Genomic DNA, 19,929 nt, shown 5'->3' with positions numbered 1-19,929 from the left:
ACCCACAAGCCAATCAGGAACAAATATGCAAATAAACCCAACCAAGATGGCTACAGCCACAGAGAGCAGGAGAGAGGCTTCGGCTTCCCCGGCAATGGAGGAAGCCAAGCTTTCCGCCTGCCCTTGCCGAACTAGGCCTCCACTCAAGGCTACAAAGTTTCAATGATAGAAGATACATAAATCCAAACAGAAATGGTGGCAGCCACGGAGCTGGAAAGAGCAAGAGGCTAGGGTTGCCCCTGGTGATGGAGGAAGCCAAGCTTTCCGCACACCCTGGCCGGCCCAGGCCTCGCTTAAGGCTACAAAGTTTCAATTATAGAAGATACATAAATCCCCCCAAAAATGGCTGCCGCCACGGAACAAGGGCGAAGGCTTGGCTCCGCTCCAGGCTACAAAGTTTCAATTGTAGAAGGTAAATAAACCCCAGATACCAGGGCCTCCGCTTGGGTCGCCAGGGGGCATGGCCGGCCTGCAAACCACCACAGGCCCCTCTCCCAGGCCGCCTCATGCCCCAAGGGAACCCCCACCCTGATCCAGGACACCCTTCAGGGCAAACCAGCTGGCCCCCGCCTGAGCACCAGACCTCTATCCTATCTAATAAAAGAGTAATATGCAGATTGACCATCACTCCAACACACAAGATGGCTGCCCCCTTGTGGTCAAAGATCCTGCCCGCATGTGGACACAAGATGGCCACCACAAGATGGCCAGCAGGGGAGGGCAGTTGGGAGGGACCAGGCCTGCAAGGGAGGGCAGTTGTGGGCGATCAGGCCAGCAGGGGAGGGCAGATGGGAGGGACCAAGCCTGCAAGGGTGGGCAGTTGGGGGCGATCATGCCTGCAGGGAAAGGCCATTGGGAGGGACCCAGGCCTGCAGGGAAGAGCAGTTAGGGGAGACCAGGCCTGCAGGGGAGGGCAGTTACTGGTGACCAGGTCTGTAGGGAAGGGCAGTTGGGGGTGACCCAGACCTGCAGGGGAGAGCAGTTGGGGGGACCAGCCTGCAGGGGAGGGCAGTTAGGCGTGACCAGGCCTGCAGGGGAGGGCAGGTAGGGGCAAACAGGCTGGCAGGGGAACAGTTAGGCATCAATCAGGCTGTCAGGGGAGTGGTTAGGGGGTGATCAGGCTGCCAGGCAGAAGTGGTTAGGGGCAATAGTTTTATTGGGGACAGCATTTAAGGAGCAAGTATTCTGTACACTTTTTAATTTTTTTAATTTTTTATTTATTGATTTTTAGGGAGAAAAAGGAAGGGAGAGAAACATCAATGTGAAAGTGAAACATGGATTGGCTGCCTCCTGCATGCCCCCTACTGGGGATCTAGCCTGAAACCAGGGCATGTGCTCTGACCAGGAATCAAACCTGCAACCTTTCAGTGCATAGGACAATGCACAACCAACTGAGCCACACCAGCCAAGACCTCTTCCTATTTTTTTTCTAATATATTTTACTGATTTTTTACAGGGAGGAAAGGAGAGGAATAGAGAGCAAGAAACATCGATGAGAGAGAGACATCGATCAGCTGCCTCCTGCACACTCCCCACTGGGTATTTGGCTGCAACCAAGGTACATGCTCTTGACCGGAATCAAACCTGGGACCCTTCAGTCCGCAGGCTGACGCTCTATCTACTGAGCCAAACTGGTCAGGGCTCTTCTTATTTTTTAATGTTTTCTATTCTCAGATTGCACCAATTCCACTGACACTGCTACCTCTAACCTGTTAAATACAAACTATAATTTATTTAGAAATTATATTTTTCATTTCTAGAATTTTCAAATAGTTTTATTTTTTACAATTTCTATCTTTGCTGAGATTTCTTATTTGTCCATTCATCATAAATATTAATTCTTGTTTGCTAAGCTCAACATTTAAGTCACCTATCAGTTGGTCTCTGTTGATTGCCTTTCCCTTTGACCATGGATCATAGTTCTTCACTTACCTAGTATTTCAGATTGGATTATGGACATTTAAAAAGATAGTGAAAATACTGCATGTCATTATGTTACTCCAAAGAGTTCATATGCTTGTTAATAGCAGATAGTTAATTTAGCTGAACTCAAACCCCAAACGGTCTACCCTGTAGTGGAAGCAACTAAAAACTTTATTCTTTTTTTAAAAATATTTTTTTTTATTGATTTCAGAGAGGAAGAGAAAGGGAGAGAGTAACACTAATGATAAGAGAGAATCATTGATCGGCTGCCTCCTGCACGCCCCTCATTGGGGATCAAGCCTGCAACTGGGCATGTGTCCTGACCTGGAATCAAACCGCAACTTCCCAGTTCACAGGTTGACACTAAACCACTGAAACACACTGGCTGGGCACTTCATTCTCTTCTTTTAGCCCTAACGAGGCTGTCTGCAATATGGACTACTCAACAAATTCAACTAGAGATATGCTTAGAATTTTTCCAGATTTTGGAGGTCCCAATCTGTAGTTCTCTTCTAGATGGGATCTCCCTCTAAAGATGTTATGGTGTCTTAAATTTCTTGATAACACATCCAATAAAAATGCAGGTTTCTGTTCAAGTCTTAAATGCTAACAACAGAGTTAACTGACATCTTGCCCAAGGAAGAAAGCCTTAACAACTGGGAATTCAGCCATTGGTATATCCTTTTTCCATGCACTGACTCCCCTCCAGCTTGCGTCTGCTTTTTGGGAAACTGTCTAGTTCCTTCATATCACTGTTTTTGGTATTTTGGCAAGAGTTTACCTGTGGGAGATATCTGTTTGTCCATACAAAGCTAATCTGCCACTACCAGAAGCAGAACTCACCAACTAACTACTAAACCCAGAACTCTGACACCGTAACTTCATTCTAAAGATAAAAATAACTTTAAACAAATATTTAATCCATTAGGTTTCTTATTGTGATGGTATGCTTAGCAAATTTGAAACTAAGTGGGTACAACGAGGAATGAGGACTGAGCAAATGAGATATACAGAAGCCAGGCTTCTTTCTATTAGAGAAAAAAGTAAAAATATGAAAAGAAGAAGACTAAACTATGATATCAAATTAGAATTAAAACTATCAATATCAACTCATAAAAACATAACACATGTATTAGCTTTCTCTGTGAAAGATCCTGAAAGCAGAGATATTTAATGGCAATGAGCACATCACACACCAAGATCTTGATTTCTAAGTACTAACAATACAGGAATATGCAAATTGTCCAGGATGCCATCACAGTAACAGTATTGACCAGCAGGCTGCGTGGGGCAACAAGGCTGGCAGGGTGGTTACTGAGGGACAACAACATGACTGAACAGCAGACTACGGATGCAACCAGGCTGGCAGGGGGGACAGTAAGGGGTGACCAGTCCGGTGAGGGGGGGGCAGTTAGAGGCAACCAGGCAAGCGGGGGTGGGGAGTTGGGGGTGACCAGGTCGGCAGGGGGGCAGTTAGGGGTGATCAGGCAGGCAGGCAGGTGAGCAGTTAGGAGCCAGCGGTCCCGGATTGTGAGAGGGATGTCCGACTGCTGGTTTAGGCCCGATCCCCAGGATTCAGCCAAAACCGGCAGTTGGACATCCCCCAAAGGGTCTAGGATTGGAGAGGGTGCAGGCTGGGCTGAGGGGACTGCCCCCCGTGCATGAATTTCGTGCACCGGGCCTCTAGTCCTATATAATAAAAGGCTAATATGCAAATAGACTGAACGGCGGAACAACTGGAATAACCAAACAACCGGAACAACCAACCGGTCGCTATGATGAGTGCTGACCACCAGGGGGGTGTGTGGAACATGGCAGGCGTTGGCCATGGCAGGATGGTGGAGCAGGTGAGCAGTGGCGCCAGACCAAGGTGGGGTGCCAGTCGCTGGCATTGGGGCGAACCTCTGGTGGTTATTGAAAATTCTTTGCTTCTTCACGCAGCAGCCCGGCCTGGCACTTGCACCTGCTACCAACATCAGCCCCGCTCACACCCACTGCCAGCACTGGCCCCATTCACACCCGCTGCCGGTGCCCAGCACCGGTCCCAATCACTCGGCACCATCAGTGGATGTGAGCAGCGGCTGCCGGCCCCAATCGCCCCTGAGGGATTCTCCACCTCCCCCTGCTCCTGAGGGCCACTCAGGGCAGCAGCCACCACTCACAGCGCCGGCCCCACCCCCACTTGCACCCGCGGCTGGCACCAGCCCCAATTGTTCCAGGCTGTAAGCGAGTGTAAGCGGAGCCAGTGCCATCAGCGTGTGGGAGCAGCAGCAGTGGGAGGGGGGCCGCGGCTGGAGGGACCAGGCGGGGGCATGCAGGATGTGCCGAGACCCACCCCTGTGCCTACCACAGCCTCAAGTCCCATAGTTCCTTTCAAGGTGCACGAATTAATACACTGGGCCCCTAGTACAGGGGTGGGCAAACTTTTTGACTCGAGGGCCACAATGGGTTCTTAAACTGAACCGGAGGGCCGGAACAAAAGCATGGATGGAGTGTTTGTGTGAACTAATATAAATTCAAAGTAAAGGAGCGGAGGGGAGAGCAAGAGAACCGGATAGAACAGCCGGATCCGGCCCGTGGGCCGTAGTTTGCCCACGGCTGCCCTAGTATCTAACTAAAAGGAATTGGAAGTCATTGGAGAAATAATCAATTCCAGAGCTGGGGAAAGGACATTGCAAAGTAAACACTGAACATCTTGTGAGTGCAGAAAGTAAGAAAGAAAGTACTCAAGGCTGATGAAGATTTGTGAAAAGGTCAGCAGGAGTCATACAAAAGGGATACCCACTAACCAATACTGGTAAATCTGAGCCTTGAAATAATGATAGGAAGAGAATATTAAAAGGGGGAAAACCCCTTACTTATCTATAATAATAAAAGCGTAATATGCTAATTAGACCGGACGTCCTTCTGGATGACCTTTCGGACGAAGCTGGGGCTGCAAGGGAAGCCCGGGTCCCAGGTGCCAGAGGGAAGCTGGTGCCGGCAGCCAGGGTAAGGAAGGATACTCTTGCACAAATTTCATGCATCGGGCCTCTAGGAGTAATGTATCAACTAAAACACAGAATGAATGATAGATTAGATCACCATTTTGAACCCATCATTGTAATATACCATTCTGGCAGGAATCAAGAATGGATAGTGCAGTAGGCGGAATTTAAAGGAATGGGCCCATGATTTCAAACACGCTTATCCCTAGAACCTGTGAATATGAGGAAATATGACCCCCGTGATTTTGCTATGTAAAATGGAACAGTTGACTTTAAAAATGAGAGCTTAGCCCTAGCCAGTTTGGCTCAGTAGAAAGTGTTGGCCTGCAGACTGAAGGGTCCCAGGTTCGATTCAAGTCAAGGGCACATGCCTGGGTTGCAGGCTCAATTCCCAATAGGGAGTGTACAGGAAGCATCCAATCAATGATTCTCTCTCATCATTGATATTTCTCTCCCTCTCTGAAATCAATAAAAATATATATTTAAAATAAAATTTTTAAATAGGAGGATACTAGAGGTGTGAGGAAACGGAACCTAATCTAATCATGTGAGTCTTTAAAAGTAGAAAAATTTCTCTAGGTGATGGTAAAAGTGGGCAGAAGAAGCAAGAAATGTGGACCTCAAACGTAAAACCACAAGAAACTGAATTCTGCCAACAACCTGAATGAGCACGAAAATTGAGTTTTCCACAGAGCCTTCAAAACAGAATGTAGTCTTACTGACACTTTGACTTTGGCCTTGTGATACCCTAAATAGAGCTTAGCAAAGTCCACTAGACTCCTGATATACAGAATATTTATCTACAGTAAGATAATACATTTGGGTTGTTTTTAGCTGCAAAGTTTGTAATAATTTGCAATAGAAAATATGTTTTATTGCCATTACAGCTTACATTCAATATTATTTTATACTAGAGGCCCGGTGCATGAAAATTCATGCACTGGAGGGGGTGTCGCTCAGCCCAGCCTGCCCCCTCTCACAGTCCGGGAGCCCTCAGGGGCAGCAGGCGACCAGGCGATTAGGGGAAGGCGATGCCACTATCACACCTCTGCTGCTGCCACTGCCGGCAACGCAAGCCTCAGCCATTCCTGGTTACCTGAGCCTCGGGCAACCCTGGGCAGCTGGGCAGCTGCCATCTGAGGCTTGCCTGCGCCTCAGGCCAGCCCTGGGAGACTGGGCAGCCGCCATCTGAGTGTTGCCTGTGCCTTGGGCCGGCCCTGGGCGGCTGGGGGTGCCGAGGGCCTGAGGGACTCCGGAGGCAGACGCCAGGCCTTGCCGCGTGCCTGCCGCCCCGGCGGGGCTGAGGGGACTGGGCGCCACCATCTTGTGGCTATGGGTGCCACCATCTTTGAGGGCGTGGCAATCAATAAGCATATTACCTCCTTATTGGCTGTGGGCACCTCCATCTTTGAAGGTGGGGAAGTAATTTATAGCATATTCCCTTCTTATTGGCTGTTGGCGCCACCACCTTCGAGAGCGGGAAAGTATATTATAGCATATTCCCTCCTTATTGGCTGTGGGCGCCGCCATCTTTGCAACAGTGTGAGGGTCAATTATCATATTCCCTCTTTATTAGATAGGATTAGTTTCAGGTGTACAGCATAGTGGTTAAAAAATTATATACTTTACAAAGTATCCCCTCTGATATTTCCAGTACCAACCTAGCACCATACATAGTTATCACAATATTATTGACTATATTCCCTATGCTGTATTTTAAATCCCCGTAACTATTTTGTAAGTACCAATTTGTACTTCTTAATCTCTTCACCTTTTTAACCCATCCCCCACTGCCCTCTCCTCTGGTAACCATCAGTCTGTTCTCTGTATGTATGTATTTATTTCTGTGAAAAAATATTTTTATGATGAAAATAATACCTAAGTAGTTTCAAACTAATCTTCAACAAATGACTTATTAATCACAAAGAAATAAATCAAAACTTTATAGTGGATTAATATAGTAAAATAACCATAATCAAGAAACTGAAGTTAACATCACCAATAAAGAGGAAAATTATGTGCCTTATGAAATGATGAACTGACAAGAACATAATACCATTTATGCAGTAATCTTACCAAAAATAAATAACCCAAATCTAATTATAACTAATCAGACAAATACACATTGAGGGGAGAATCATCAAATTTCATACTTCCAACTGACAGATAAATTGTTTCAGATTTTAAAAGATTAAAAAGACAAGACAACTATATGTAATGTGTAATCTTCAACTAGATCATGGACTTGGGGTGGGAGGGCTTATCTATAAAAGCATTGTTGCGGCAATTTGTGAATGAAGAATAGAAACTGAAGGTTAAGTAACAGTACTTGTTTATTAGTTTTAACCACCTATTTACCCTTCCCATTGTTATTCATTACTTCCTGTATTTTGGTATTGGCATTTCAAAATATTTTCTTTCTGATTTAAGAAAATTCTTTAGTATTTCCTCTGTTGTAGTTCTGCTGACATCAGGTTCTTTTTTTTTTTTTTTTGTCACCTTCACTTCTTTTTTTTAAACCTCACCTGAGGATATGTTTTTATTGATTTTGGAGAGATGTGAGAGAAACATTGATCAGTTGCCTCCCTTACGTACCAGAGATCAAACCCAAAACCTGAATATGTGCCCTGACCAGGAATCAAACCCATGAACTTTCGTGTACAGGACGATGCTCCAACCAACTGAGACACACTAGCCAGGGCCAACCTTCACATTTGAAAAACATTTTCACTGAAAATAAAGTTCTATGCTGGCAATTATTTTCATGTGGCACTTGAAAGAAGTCATTTCCTTGTCATCTAGTTTTCTGTTGTTCCTGTTGCCAAATGAACTATCAGTGTTATTGCTGTTTCTTTGAGATCAATGACTTTTCCTCTGACTGCTTTTAAGATTTTTCTCTTGGTTTTTGTTCTTTAGGAGTTCAATTATGACATGCATAGATGTAGCTTTCTTTATATCTATTCTCCTTGGGATTCAGTTTCATGCATCTATGGCTTGATGTTTTTCATTACTTTTAGAAAATGTTCAGCCAATTATCTCTTCACATTCAGTTTCTGACACATTCTATCTCCTCTCTATTGGGAACTCTAATTATACATATTATTATACTTCTCACTGTGATCCACCTGTCTTTTACCTTTTGTACATATCATGTTTGTGTGTGCAAACACACGTGTGTATGTGTTTACATTCAGCTCTCAAAATGTAGCTATCCTTGAAATCCTCAAAACAAATGATGGTAATCACAAGATACAGGATACTTTTAAAAAGGAATTTAAGCATCTATTCATATATCTGTTTGCCATTTGTATGCCTTCTTGGGAGAAGTGTACAGGTCATTGTTTGATTTTTTTTGTTCTGAAGTCGTATGATTTCTTTATATATTTTGGGTATTAACCCCTTGTCAGAGCTCTTGTTTGCAAATGTCACTTCCCATTTGGTTGGTGGCCTATTTTTTTTGTTGATGTGCAGAAGCTTTTTAGTTTGATATAGTCCCATTCTTGCTTTTTACTTTCCTTGCCTTTGGGGTCAAATTCACAAAATCCTATCTAAGATCAATGTCTATAAGCTCAGTACCTATGTTTTCTTCTATGTAATTTATTGTTTCAATCCTTAATTTTTGAGTTAATTTTTGTGTATGGGGACAATCGGTAGTCTAGTTCATTCTTTTCCATGTGGCTTTCCAATTTTCCCAGCACCGTTTACTGAAGAGACTTTGCTCAACTTCACTAGCTATTAGGGAAATGCCAATCAAAATGACAATGAAATACCACTTTACATTTGTTAGAACGATTACTATCAACACAACAAGTAATAACTCGTATTTGAGAAGTTGAGGAGAAAAAGAAACCCTCTTTCACCGCAGGTGGGAATATAAAATGGTACAGCCACTATGGAAAGCAGTATGGCAGTTTCTCAAGAAATTAAGAGTGAAGTTACCATATGACCAGGCAAATCCTCATCTGGGTATCTTCCAGAAAAATTTCAAAACATTTCTTGGCAAAAATATATGTATGCCATATATTTACTGCAGCCTTATGCATGGTGGCCAAGACATGGAAACAACCAGAGTGTCCCTCCATAGACGATTGGATAAAGATGATATAGTAAATATAGACAATGGAATACTACTGAGCCATAAGGAAAGATGAAATACTGTCATCTGTGACAACGTGAATGGATATCATGCTAAGCAAAATAAAAATATCATGCTAAGCAAAGTAGTCAAACAGATAAAGGCAAGATCAGTAAGATTTCACTCATATGTGGGATATAAAACTGAAAGCAACAAATGAACAAACAAGACAAACAAACAAAAATTCATAGACACAGATAACAGTATGGTGGTTATCAGACAGAATGGGAGGTAAAGGAGTAGTAAAGAGTAAATGAAGTTAAATATATGGTGACTTTGGGTGGTGGGCACACAATGTAATATACAGATGATGTATCAGAGAACTGTACATTTGAAACCTATATAATATTATTAACCAATGTCACCCCAATAAATTTTAAAAAAAATTTTTTTTAAAGATCAGGCCTGGCCACTGTTGCCCAATGGTTAAGCATCGACCCAGGAACAAAAATGTCACTAGTTTAATTCCCAGTCAAGGCACATGGCTGTGGCTCATTGATCCCCAGTATAGGGTGTGCAGGAAGCAGCCATTCGATGATCTTCCTCACTCATCGATGTTTCCATCTCTCTCTCTCTCTCTCTCTTCCCCTTCCTCTCTCTCTAAAAAATCAGTAACATTTTTTTTAAAAGATTAGATGTTCGCCCTGGCCAGTGTGACTCAGTGGTTGGAGCATCAACCCATGCAACAAAGGGTTGTGGGTTCAATTCATGGGTCAAGGGCATGTACCTGGGTTGCAGGTTCAAACCCCAGCTCCGATCAAGGCACATGTGGGAGGCAATCAGTTGATGTGTCTCTCTCATTTTGATAATTCTCTTTCTCCCCCGCTGCGCCCCCAGCTTCCCTCTCTTCCACTCTCTGTAAAAAAATCAATGGAAAAAATATCCACGAGTGAGGCTTAACAAAAAAAATTGAAAGATCAGATGTTCTCCATAAGAAAAAAACAAAGTGAAAGGGGGTGAGAGAGGAGATGTTAAAGTGCTTTTTAATTTAAAAAAACACATGCACTGCCCTGGACTGTTGTTCGTTCAGTGGTTAGAGCATCAGCCCACGGAATAAAGGGTCTCAGGTTCGATTCCAGGTCAAAAGCACAAACCTCGGTTGCAGGCTCAATCCCTGGCCCCTGGGTCAGGGGCATGTGGGTGACAACCAGTCCATATGTGATGTTTCTCTCTCTGTCCCCCTTCACTCTCTCCAAAAATCAATGGGAAAAATATCCTTGGGTGAGGTTTACCCAAAAAGAAAAACATATGCACTGACTACTCAGGTGAATACACACAAACAAAAAGAAATATGTACAAAATATACTCAGAAGTAGAATTAATTTACTTTAATTAAATTTAACTTAATTAGTTTTAAAATTTTAACTCATAATACATGAATAACTGCTAGAATTATATATTTCTGTACTATTCCTACCTCTTCTAATATTACCTATTTTTCACAGTCAACATTCATCAACCCCTAAATAAGACATTTCCATTACACATAAAACCAGAAGTACATCGTTCTCTAAGCACCTAGAACTATAAAACCTTATATTTTCACTTATCTAAGTTAACATCTCCAATATATTAGCTAAATACTAGATACATAGAGGCTATTAAATCCTTTAATAGCTACCCCACCATAAAACAATAAATGGAATGTAGTCTAGAAGATATTGCACATTCTTTTTCAATTTACCTGTACTTTGACTCATCATAGATCTTGGAGGAGAACTTGTTTCTTCAGATTCTTCTGATGATTGTGCCAGAAAATCATGAAGTTTCTGCACCAAAGTATTCAACTTGCTTTCACTATCAAAACAAAATTTAAAGAATTTCCTTAATTAGCCTATCGTGAATTTAATTAAAAGTAAAGTTCTAACAAAATGAAACTATATAGGGTAAGTGGTCTGAAGAATGCGTATTCAAACTAAAACGTAAAGGAAATAAATTTTATTCCTCTAGGGATATAAAAATGAGTAACGCAACCTACTGTACAGTTACCTAGGATCAAAATGTTATTTATGTAAAATGCTGATATTATGATATTTTGCTTTATATGATTTAAAGTAATGATTCAGTAATTTATCAAATATATTTCCTGAGCACTTACTCTCTCAAAGGCTTCATTAGTCTTTTTTTTATTATTACTCTATCTGCTGCTTGGCACAGAAACATTGAATAAATGATTGACAAATAAGAGCTCAGGACTCAGAAGAGCTCAGAGATTCCCAGGGAAATATTTATGTAACTAAATTATCTATATATATAAAACCCTAATATGCAAATAGACCAAACGGCGGAACAACTGAACAACCGAACAACTGGTCGCTATGATGTGCGCTGACCACCAGGGGGTGCACGTGGAACATGGCAGACATCAGCAGCAGAGAGCATAGCATGGAATATGGTGGGCGTCAGCCACGGTAGTATGGTGGAGCAGGTGAGCGGGGGTGCCAGACCAAGGCAGGGCACCGGTCGCTGGCATTGGGGCAAGCCTCTGGTAGTTACTGAAAATTCTTTGCTCCCGCACAACACAGTACCGCCCTGCATTCGCACCTGCTGCTGGCACCATCCCCACTCACACCTGCAGCTGGCGCCCAGCGCCGATCTCGATCACTTGGCATTGACAGCAGGTGTGAGTGGCAGCTGCCGACCCTAATCGCCCCTGAGGGCTTCTCCACTTCCCCTTGAATCTGAGGGGCGATTGGGGTAGCAGCCGCTGGTCGCACCTGATGACAGTACCAGCCCCGCTCACACCCAATGCTGGCGCTGGCCCCAATGCTCCACGCCAGGGGTCCTCAAACTTTTTAAACAGGGGGCCAGTTCACTGTCCCTCAGACCGTTGGAGGGTCGGACTATACTTTAAAAAAAAAACTATGAACAAATTCCTATGCGCACTGCTTTAGCGGGCCCGGGACGAGTCGGCTGCTAAGCAGGACAGGCAGCAGCACCCGGCCGGCCGGATAAATGTCCTCGGCAAGCCGCATGTGGCCCGCGGGCCGTAGTTTTAGGACCCCTGCTCCACGCCATCAGCGTGTGGGAGCAGTGGTGGCGGCAAGAGCGGGACTGCCAGGAGTCAGGGGACCAGGGGCCATGGAGGAAGGGGCCAGGCAGGGGCGCAGAGGATGGGCCGACACCCGCCCCTGTGTCCACCGCAGGCTCGCAGCCCTTTCAAGGTGCACGAATTCGTGCACTGGGCCCCTAGTTATAGCATATCCTGTTAAGTTATATAACAGGTAACTCAAAAGGGACATAAAAAGTTAAACATTTCAAATGCAAAAAATAAACATATACCCTACCTATATAATCTCTATATATAAAAGGCTAATATGCAAAGTCTCCCCTTGGGAGTTCAACCGGGAGACCAGGCGTTCGATCGCTTGTTATGACGTGCGCTGACCACCAGGGTGTGGCGTAGAACAAAGGAAGGCCCAGGCTGGAAGCCGGAAGACCTGGATTGGCCCTGATTGCCAGCCAGGCTAGGGAACCTACCAATACACGAATTTCATGCACCGGGCCTCTAGTTTCTAATAAAAGATTTCCTAAACTTAAAAGCAAGAAGAAAAATAGATAAAATTTACTTCATCCAAATTCAAAACTTATTTGTATCAAAAGTTACAATCAAGAAAGTGAAAAGGCAACCCATAGAACTAGAGAAAACTTTTCAAATATATCTGAAAAGGTATTAATACCCCTTTATAATAAGATATATCCTTTTCAAGTTATAATAATACAAAGTATTCTTATAATTAAATAATAAAAAGAGAAACCAATTTAAAAATAGGCAAAGGGCTTAGGTTAAATTTACTCCAAAGATATACAAATTGATAGCAAGCACATAAATGCTCAAGATTATTAGTTACTAGAGGCCCGATGCACAAAATTCATGCAAGAGTAGGCCTTCCTTCCCCCGGCTGCCGTCACCAGCTTCCCTCTGGTACCCGGGATCCAGGGTTCAAATGCAGCCCTAGCTTCATCCAGAACATCGTCTGGAAGGACATCTGGTCTAATTATCATATTACGCTTTTATTATTATAGATTAGGAAAATGCATATGAAAACCAAGAGATACTATTTTACGCTCATGTAAAATGGTATAATCACTGTGAAAAACAGTTTAATAGGAACTCAAAAAATTACACATCGAGTTACCAAATAACCCAGAATTTCACTCCTAGACATATACCCAAGAAAATGAAAATATATGCCCACCCCAAAAAAATTGTACACAGCAGCAGTAGTCATAATATCCAAGAAGTAGAAAGTACCCAAATGTCCATAAACTGATGAAGACACAATAGAATATTATAACCCAATAAAAAATGAAATACTCCACGTGGCTTACTCTTGGAAGCATTATGCTAAAAAAGGCAGACACAAAATGCCCCATATTGGACGTTTCCATTTACTAGGTGTACCGGTTAATAATGCAGATTTTTTTCTATAGATGGAGTGACACATATGTTAATATATATGCAATTTAATAGGTATACTATTTTGTTGTACTGACAACAGCTTCAAAACTTCATATGTCAAATTTGCTGAAGGTGTTATCATCATAGATATTTTTACGCTTAAAAATGTCGAATTTCGTGCCAAAAAGAGAGAATTTGTGGGAAGTCTTAATTCATTGCTTTATTTTGAAGAAAAGTGCTGCTGAATACTTCGGGAAGCTTATGGTGAACATGCTCTATCTCAAGATACTTATGAACGCTGGTTTAAACGCTTTAAAAGTGATGATTTTGATGTGAAAGACAAAGAACGTCCAGGTCAACCGAAAAAGTTTGAAGACCAACAATTACAACCATTATTGGATGAAGATGCGTGTCAAACTCAAAAACAACTTGCAGAAAGAGTAAACGTTGCTCAGCAAACAATTTCTGATCATTTACAAGCAATGGGAAAGACTATAAAGGAAGGAAAATGGGTGCCACATCAACTGAACGAAAGACAAATGAAAAACTGAAAAGTCAAAAAAAAAAAGAAAAACTGAAAAGTCATCAGTAAAATTGTTGCTTCAACAGCATGAAAGAAAGTCTTTTTTTGCAATGAATTGTGACTGGCGATGAAAAGTGGATTTATTTCTAGAATCCCAAATGCACAAAATCATGGGTTGATCCAGGTCAACCATCAACATTGACTGCAAGGCCAAATTGCTTTGGAAAGAAGACAATGTTCTAAGTTTGGTGGGATCAGGAAGGTGTGGTGTATTATGAGCTTCTAAAACCAGGTGAAACCGTTAATACTGATTGCTACTGACAACAAATAATCAATTTGAAGCATGCTTTGATTGTGAAACGACCAGAATGTGCCAGAAGACACGGCAAAGTAATTTTGCTTCATGATAACGCACCATTACACACTTCAAAACCAGTTAAAGACATGTTAAAAGATCTTGCCTGGGAAGTATTAACCCACCTGCCATATTCACCAGACCTTGCTCCTTCAGAATACCACTTGTTCCAATCGATGGCACACGCACTTTCTGAGCAGCACTTCAAAACGTAAGAAGGAGTGGAAAATTGGGTCTCTGAACGGTTTGCCTCAAAACAATAAAAGTTCTATTGGGACGGTATCCACAAATTACCTAAAGATGGGGGAAATGTGTAAGTAGTGATGGACATTACTTTGAATAAAGCACTTTTGATGTTTCTCTTGAAATCATTGTTTTCTTTGATTACAAAATCTGCCATTATTAACCGGTACACCTAGTACATATATGAAATGTCCAAAATAGGCAAATCCATAGAGACAGAAAGTAGATCAGTGGCTGACAAGGTATGGAGAAAGAGGGAAATTGGGAAATATGGGTTATCTTTTGGGGGCAATGAAAATGTTCTAGAATTAGAAAGTGGTAGCAGTTGTACAATATTGTGAATTTACAAAAAAACAACACTAAATTGTACACTAAAATGGTTTTATGTTAATTTTATCTCAATAAAAAGGGCAAAAAATCCCAGTCTGTGTGGCTCAGTGGTTGAGCGTCAACCCAGGAACCAAGAGGTCAGCGGTTCGATTCCCAATCAGGGCACATGCCCAAAATACTGGCTCGATCCCCAGTAGGAGGCAGCTGATTGATGTCTCTCTCTATCCCTCTCCCTTCTTCTGTCTCTACAAAAATCAATAAAAAAGGCAGAAAAAGAAAAAGAAATTCAAAAATATATGTATCTATTTACGCTTACATATATTTGACTGCAAGGCCAAATTGCTTTGGAAAGAAGACAATGCTCTGCGTTTGGTGGGATCAGGAAGGTGTGGTGTATTATGAGCTTCTAAAAGCAGGTGAAACCGTTAATACTGATTGCTACTGACAACAAGTAATCAATTTGAACCATGCTTTGTTATTTTATAACAATAAAACATGTGCAGTACCTTCAAAAAATATAACCAATATATATATATATATATATATATATATATATATATATATATATATATACACAAAACCAAAACTTAAAGACAAACTAGCCCAGCCAGTGTGGCTCAGTGGTTGAGCGTTGACCTATGAACTAGGAAGTCATGGTTCGATTCCTGGTCAGGGCACATGTCCCAGTTGCAGGCTCGATCCCCAATGGGGGGTGTGCAGGAGGCAGCCAATCAATGATTCTCTCATCATTGATGTTTCTATCTCTCTCTCCCTCTCCCTTCCTCTCTGAAATCAAGAAAAATATATTTTAAGCCCTAACCGGTTTGGCTCAGTGGATAGAGCGTCGGCCTGCGGACTGAGGGGTCCCAGGTTCAATCCCAGTCAAGGGCATGTACCTTGGTTGCGGGCACATCCCCAGAAGGGGGTGCACAGGAGGCAGCTCATGGATGTTTCTCTCTCATCAATGTTTCTAACTCTCTCTCCCTCTCCCTTCCTCTCTGTAAAAAAATCAATAAAATATATATTTAAAAATATATTTTTTTTTTAAAAAAAAGGCAAACTAACTTGAAAATAGAGATAAACATATTTACGAAAAAAATACTAAATTCCCCCTAGCCAGTTTGGCTCAATGGATAGAGTGTCGGCCCGAAGACTGAAAGGTCCCAGGTTTGATTCTAATGAAGGGCATGTACTTGGGTTGCAGACTCGATTCCTGGCACCAGGTCAGGGCACAAGCAAGAGGCAACCAATTGATATGACTCTCTCACATCTAAGGTTTTCTCTCTCTGTCTCTCCCTGTCCCTTCCACTGTTCTCTAAAAATCAATGGAAAAATATCCTCAGGTGGAGGATTAACAAAACAAAAAATAATAATAATAAATAATAAAAGTTTAAAATTTATTTTTAAAAAATACTAAATTCCTAGTAGATAAAAAAGGAAACAAGATTTTTTAAAAGGGGAATACAACTGGGTAACAACAACAAAAATCTGGAGAAAAAGCATTCCAACCTCACATTAATCAACAGAATGGCATATTAAAACACTGTGAATCAAGTTACAGTTATCAGGCCTTCCAGGGCCAGGCACCACCTGTATTTAAGCAGGGAGCTAGGCCCCAAGGCCAGTGGTTAGTTTGCACCCTTTTCCTGTTTTCGGTCAGAAAAAAAAAAAAACAAGGTATTTAAGGAAAGAAAAAGAAATGAGATAACAGACATACTGCAACTGGAGACCCTGTGTGGATTTTGGTAGTTTTGTTTTGGTGAAGAGAGTTGTTCCACAAAATTTTGAAACAAATTTGCCTCTAGAATAAAGTTGCCAAAAGGGCAGGAGTTCTACTTTTTTGCTATAATCTTCCTTTGGAAAAGAGATGTACAACAAATACAATTATCGAGTCACTTGGTGTCCTTAATCTTAAATTAGAAAATGAAACCAGATGTAACATATCAACCCACAACACAGAATTCCTTATAACCAAAATTCTAAAATAAGCATGAATGTCATTCCAGATCTTGTCCTATCAAAATTACCAAACAGCAAAAAGTTGTTCAATAGAAATGAAAAGAGTATAGCAAATCAGCTAAATTAGCCCTAGCAGGTTTGGCTCGATGGTTAGAGCATCAGCCTCCAGACTTAAAGGTCTAGAGATCAATTCCGGTCAAGGGCACTACCTTGGTTGCAGGCTCAATCCTGTCCCTGGTCGGCCAGTGCTAAAGGCAACCAATGAATGTTTCACTCTGTCTCTCCCCCTCCCTTCTACTGTCTCTAAAAAAATCAATGGAAAAAAATATCCTGGGGTAAGGTTTAACAAAAAAAAAAAAAAAAATCAGCAAAATGATGACTGTCCACTCATTCCTAGAACTCACAGCAATCCAACCACAAAACCAGCTTAGTTATCACATTAACTCATGCTGTAGCTTGCCAAGGTCAGGACTATGAATAAATCAGTGCAGGCCATTATTAGTACCACCACACACAAAAATAAAAACAATACAATCAGTAGAATGTCCTTCCTCACTGAAGGACAGCATTTTTAGGCATAAATATGTTTGTACCCAGTATTATATTATAAACTAGAGGCCCGGTGCATGAAATTCCTGCACGGGGGTGTGTGTGTCCCTCAGCCCAGCCTGCACTCTCTCCAATCTGGGATCCCTCCCACAATCCAGGACTGCTGGCTCCCAACTGCTCGCCTGCCTGCCTTCCTGATTGCCCCTAACCGCTTCTGCCTGCCACCCTGATCACCCCCTATCCACTCCCCTGCCAGCCTGATTGCCCCTAACTGCCCTCCCCTGCAGGCCTGGTCACCCCTAACTGCACTCCCCTGCAGGCCTGGTCCCCCCCAACTGCCCTCCTCTACAGGCCTGGTCCCCGCCCCAACTGCCCTTCCCCGCAGGCCCAGTCACCCCCAACTTCCATCCTCTGTCTGCCTGGTCACCACTAACCGCCCTTCTCTGCTGGCCTGGTAACCCCAAACTGCCCTCCCTTGCAGGCCTGGTCCCTCCCAACTGCCCTCCCCTGCTGGCCATCTTGTGGTGGCCATCTTGTGTCCACATGGGGGCAGGATCTTTGTCCACATGGGGGCAGCCATCTTGTGTGTTGGAGTGATGGTCAATTTGCATATTACTCTTTTATTAGATAGGTTAGAGGCCTGGTACACGGGTGGGGGCCAGATGGTTTGCCCTGAAGGGTTTCCCGGATCAGGGTGGGGGTTCCCTTGTGGTGTAGGGTGGCCTGGGTGAGGGGCCTGTGGTGGTTTGCAGGCTGACCACGCCCCCTGGCGACCCAAGCGGAGGCCCTGGGATCTGGGGTTTGTTTATCTTCTATAATTGACACTTTGTAGCCTTGAGTAGAGGCCAGGGCAGGCCAGGAAGTTTGGCTTCTTCCATTGCCAGGGAAACTCAAGCCTCCTGCTCACTCTGTGGCCACAGCCATTTTTGTTGGGATTTATTTATCTTCTATAATTGAAACTTTGTAGCCTTGAGTGGAGTCCAGGGCCGGCCACAGCAGGAGGAAAGCTTGGCTTCCTCCATTGCCAGGGAAACCCAAGCCTCCTGCTTGCTCCATGGCTGCAGCCATCTTGGTTGGGTTAATTTGCATACTCGCTCCTGATTGGCTGGTGGTCGTGGCTTGTGGGCATAGCAGAGGTATGGTCAATTTGCATGTTTCTCTTTTATTAGTGTATACTAGAGGCCCAGTGCATGAAATTCATGCACAGGGGGAGGGGGTGTCCCTCAGCCCAGCCTGCACCCTCTCCAATCTGGGACCCCTCAAGGGATGTCCGACTGCCCATTTAGAGCCCAATCCTGGTAGGATCAGGCCTAAATGGGCAGTCAGACATCGCTCTCACAATCTAGGACTGCTGCCTCCCAACTGCTCGCCTTCCTGCCTTCCTGATTGCCCCTAACCACTTCTGCCTGCCAGCCTGATCACCCCCTAACCCAGCCGTGGGCAAACTACGGCCCGCGGGCCGGATCCAGCTGTTCTATCCGGTTCTCTTGCTCTCCCCTCCGCTCCTTTACTTTGAATTTATATTAGTTCACACAAACACTCCATCCATGCTTTTGTTCCGGCCCTCCGGTCCAGTTTAAGAACCCATTGTGGCCCTCGAGTCAAAAAGTTTGCCCACCCCTGCCCTAACCACTCCCCTGCCAGACTGATTGCTGCCTAACTGCTCCCCTGCCAGCCTGATTGCCCGTAACTGCCCTCCCCTGCAGGCCTGGTCACCCCCAACTGCCCTTCCCTGCAGGCCCGGTCGCCCCCAACTTCCCTCCCTTGCAGGCCTGGTCACCCCTAACTGCCCTCCCCTGCAGGTTTGATCGCCCCCAACTGCCCTCCCTTGCAGGCCTGGTCCCTCCCAACTGCCCTCCCCTGCTGGCCATCTTGTTGCGGCCATTTGTGTCCACATGGGGGTAGCCATCTTTGACCACATGGGGGCAGTCATCTTGTGTGTTGGAGTGATGGTCAATTTGCATATTACTCTTTTATTAGATAGGATTAGGAGTCTAGGTAGGAGTCCAAAGGTGAAAAAAATTCTGATAAGTACTTAAAAAATTGTGCTCATTCATTTGAGAAATCTGAGGATGGGTGTGATTTCTGAAAATAGCCAAATGTCATTTAGAGTCAAATATGGTGAATAATGCAAGATTATTAAGTAGGGTAAATCAGTTTTTGCCAAAATCTGAAGTATTCCTGAAAATTTTCTTGTATTACTTCTAAATTGGTTACAAAAATAGAGTTCTCAAAATGTCCTCAGAAGCAGTGAAGGTCTGAGGTCATGGCCCTTCAGTGTCTACGCAGGTGGCTGGGTGGGGTACGGCAGCGGCTGCTAGATGGGTCAGTGGGTGCAGTGGGGTGCAGCCCTTGGCCCTGCACCCCCAGTGCAACTGTGACGTGAAGGTACGTGACACCAGACGCCAAGGCAGCAGGACTCAGCTCTGCTGTGATGTGGTCTGGACTGGCACACAGTCCCAAGGTGCAACAGATCCCAGATTGAGATGGAGCAAGAGGATGAGGTGCTGAACCAGTGGCAGG

The 19,929-nt window shown here is 43.7% G+C and overlaps 1 protein-coding gene across 12 annotated transcripts in view; it reads right to left on the bottom strand.

Annotated features, from left to right (window-relative positions):
- Positions 1 to 19,929, bottom strand: part of ATRX (ATRX chromatin remodeler) — a 349,866-nt gene that overhangs the window by 275,567 nt on the left and 54,370 nt on the right. For 8 of the 12 annotated variants that reach the window (XM_080653251.1, XM_080653256.1, XM_080653261.1 and 5 more), the window contains exon 2: positions 10,730 to 10,842. In XM_080653251.1, coding sequence (XP_080509377.1) covers positions 10,730 to 10,842 — 113 coding nt within the window. Of the gene's footprint in view, positions 1 to 10,729; positions 10,843 to 14,450; positions 14,620 to 19,929 lie in introns of all 12 variants that reach the window. The other 4 variants (XM_080653258.1, XM_080653252.1, XM_080653253.1 and 1 more) reach the window with 1 other exon arrangement.

This window comes from Plecotus auritus (genome assembly GCF_963455305.1).
Source record: "Plecotus auritus genome assembly, chromosome: X".
Lineage (NCBI taxonomy): Eukaryota > Metazoa > Chordata > Mammalia > Chiroptera > Vespertilionidae > Plecotus > Plecotus auritus.
This window is presented reverse-complemented; position numbering and strand designations above follow the sequence as displayed.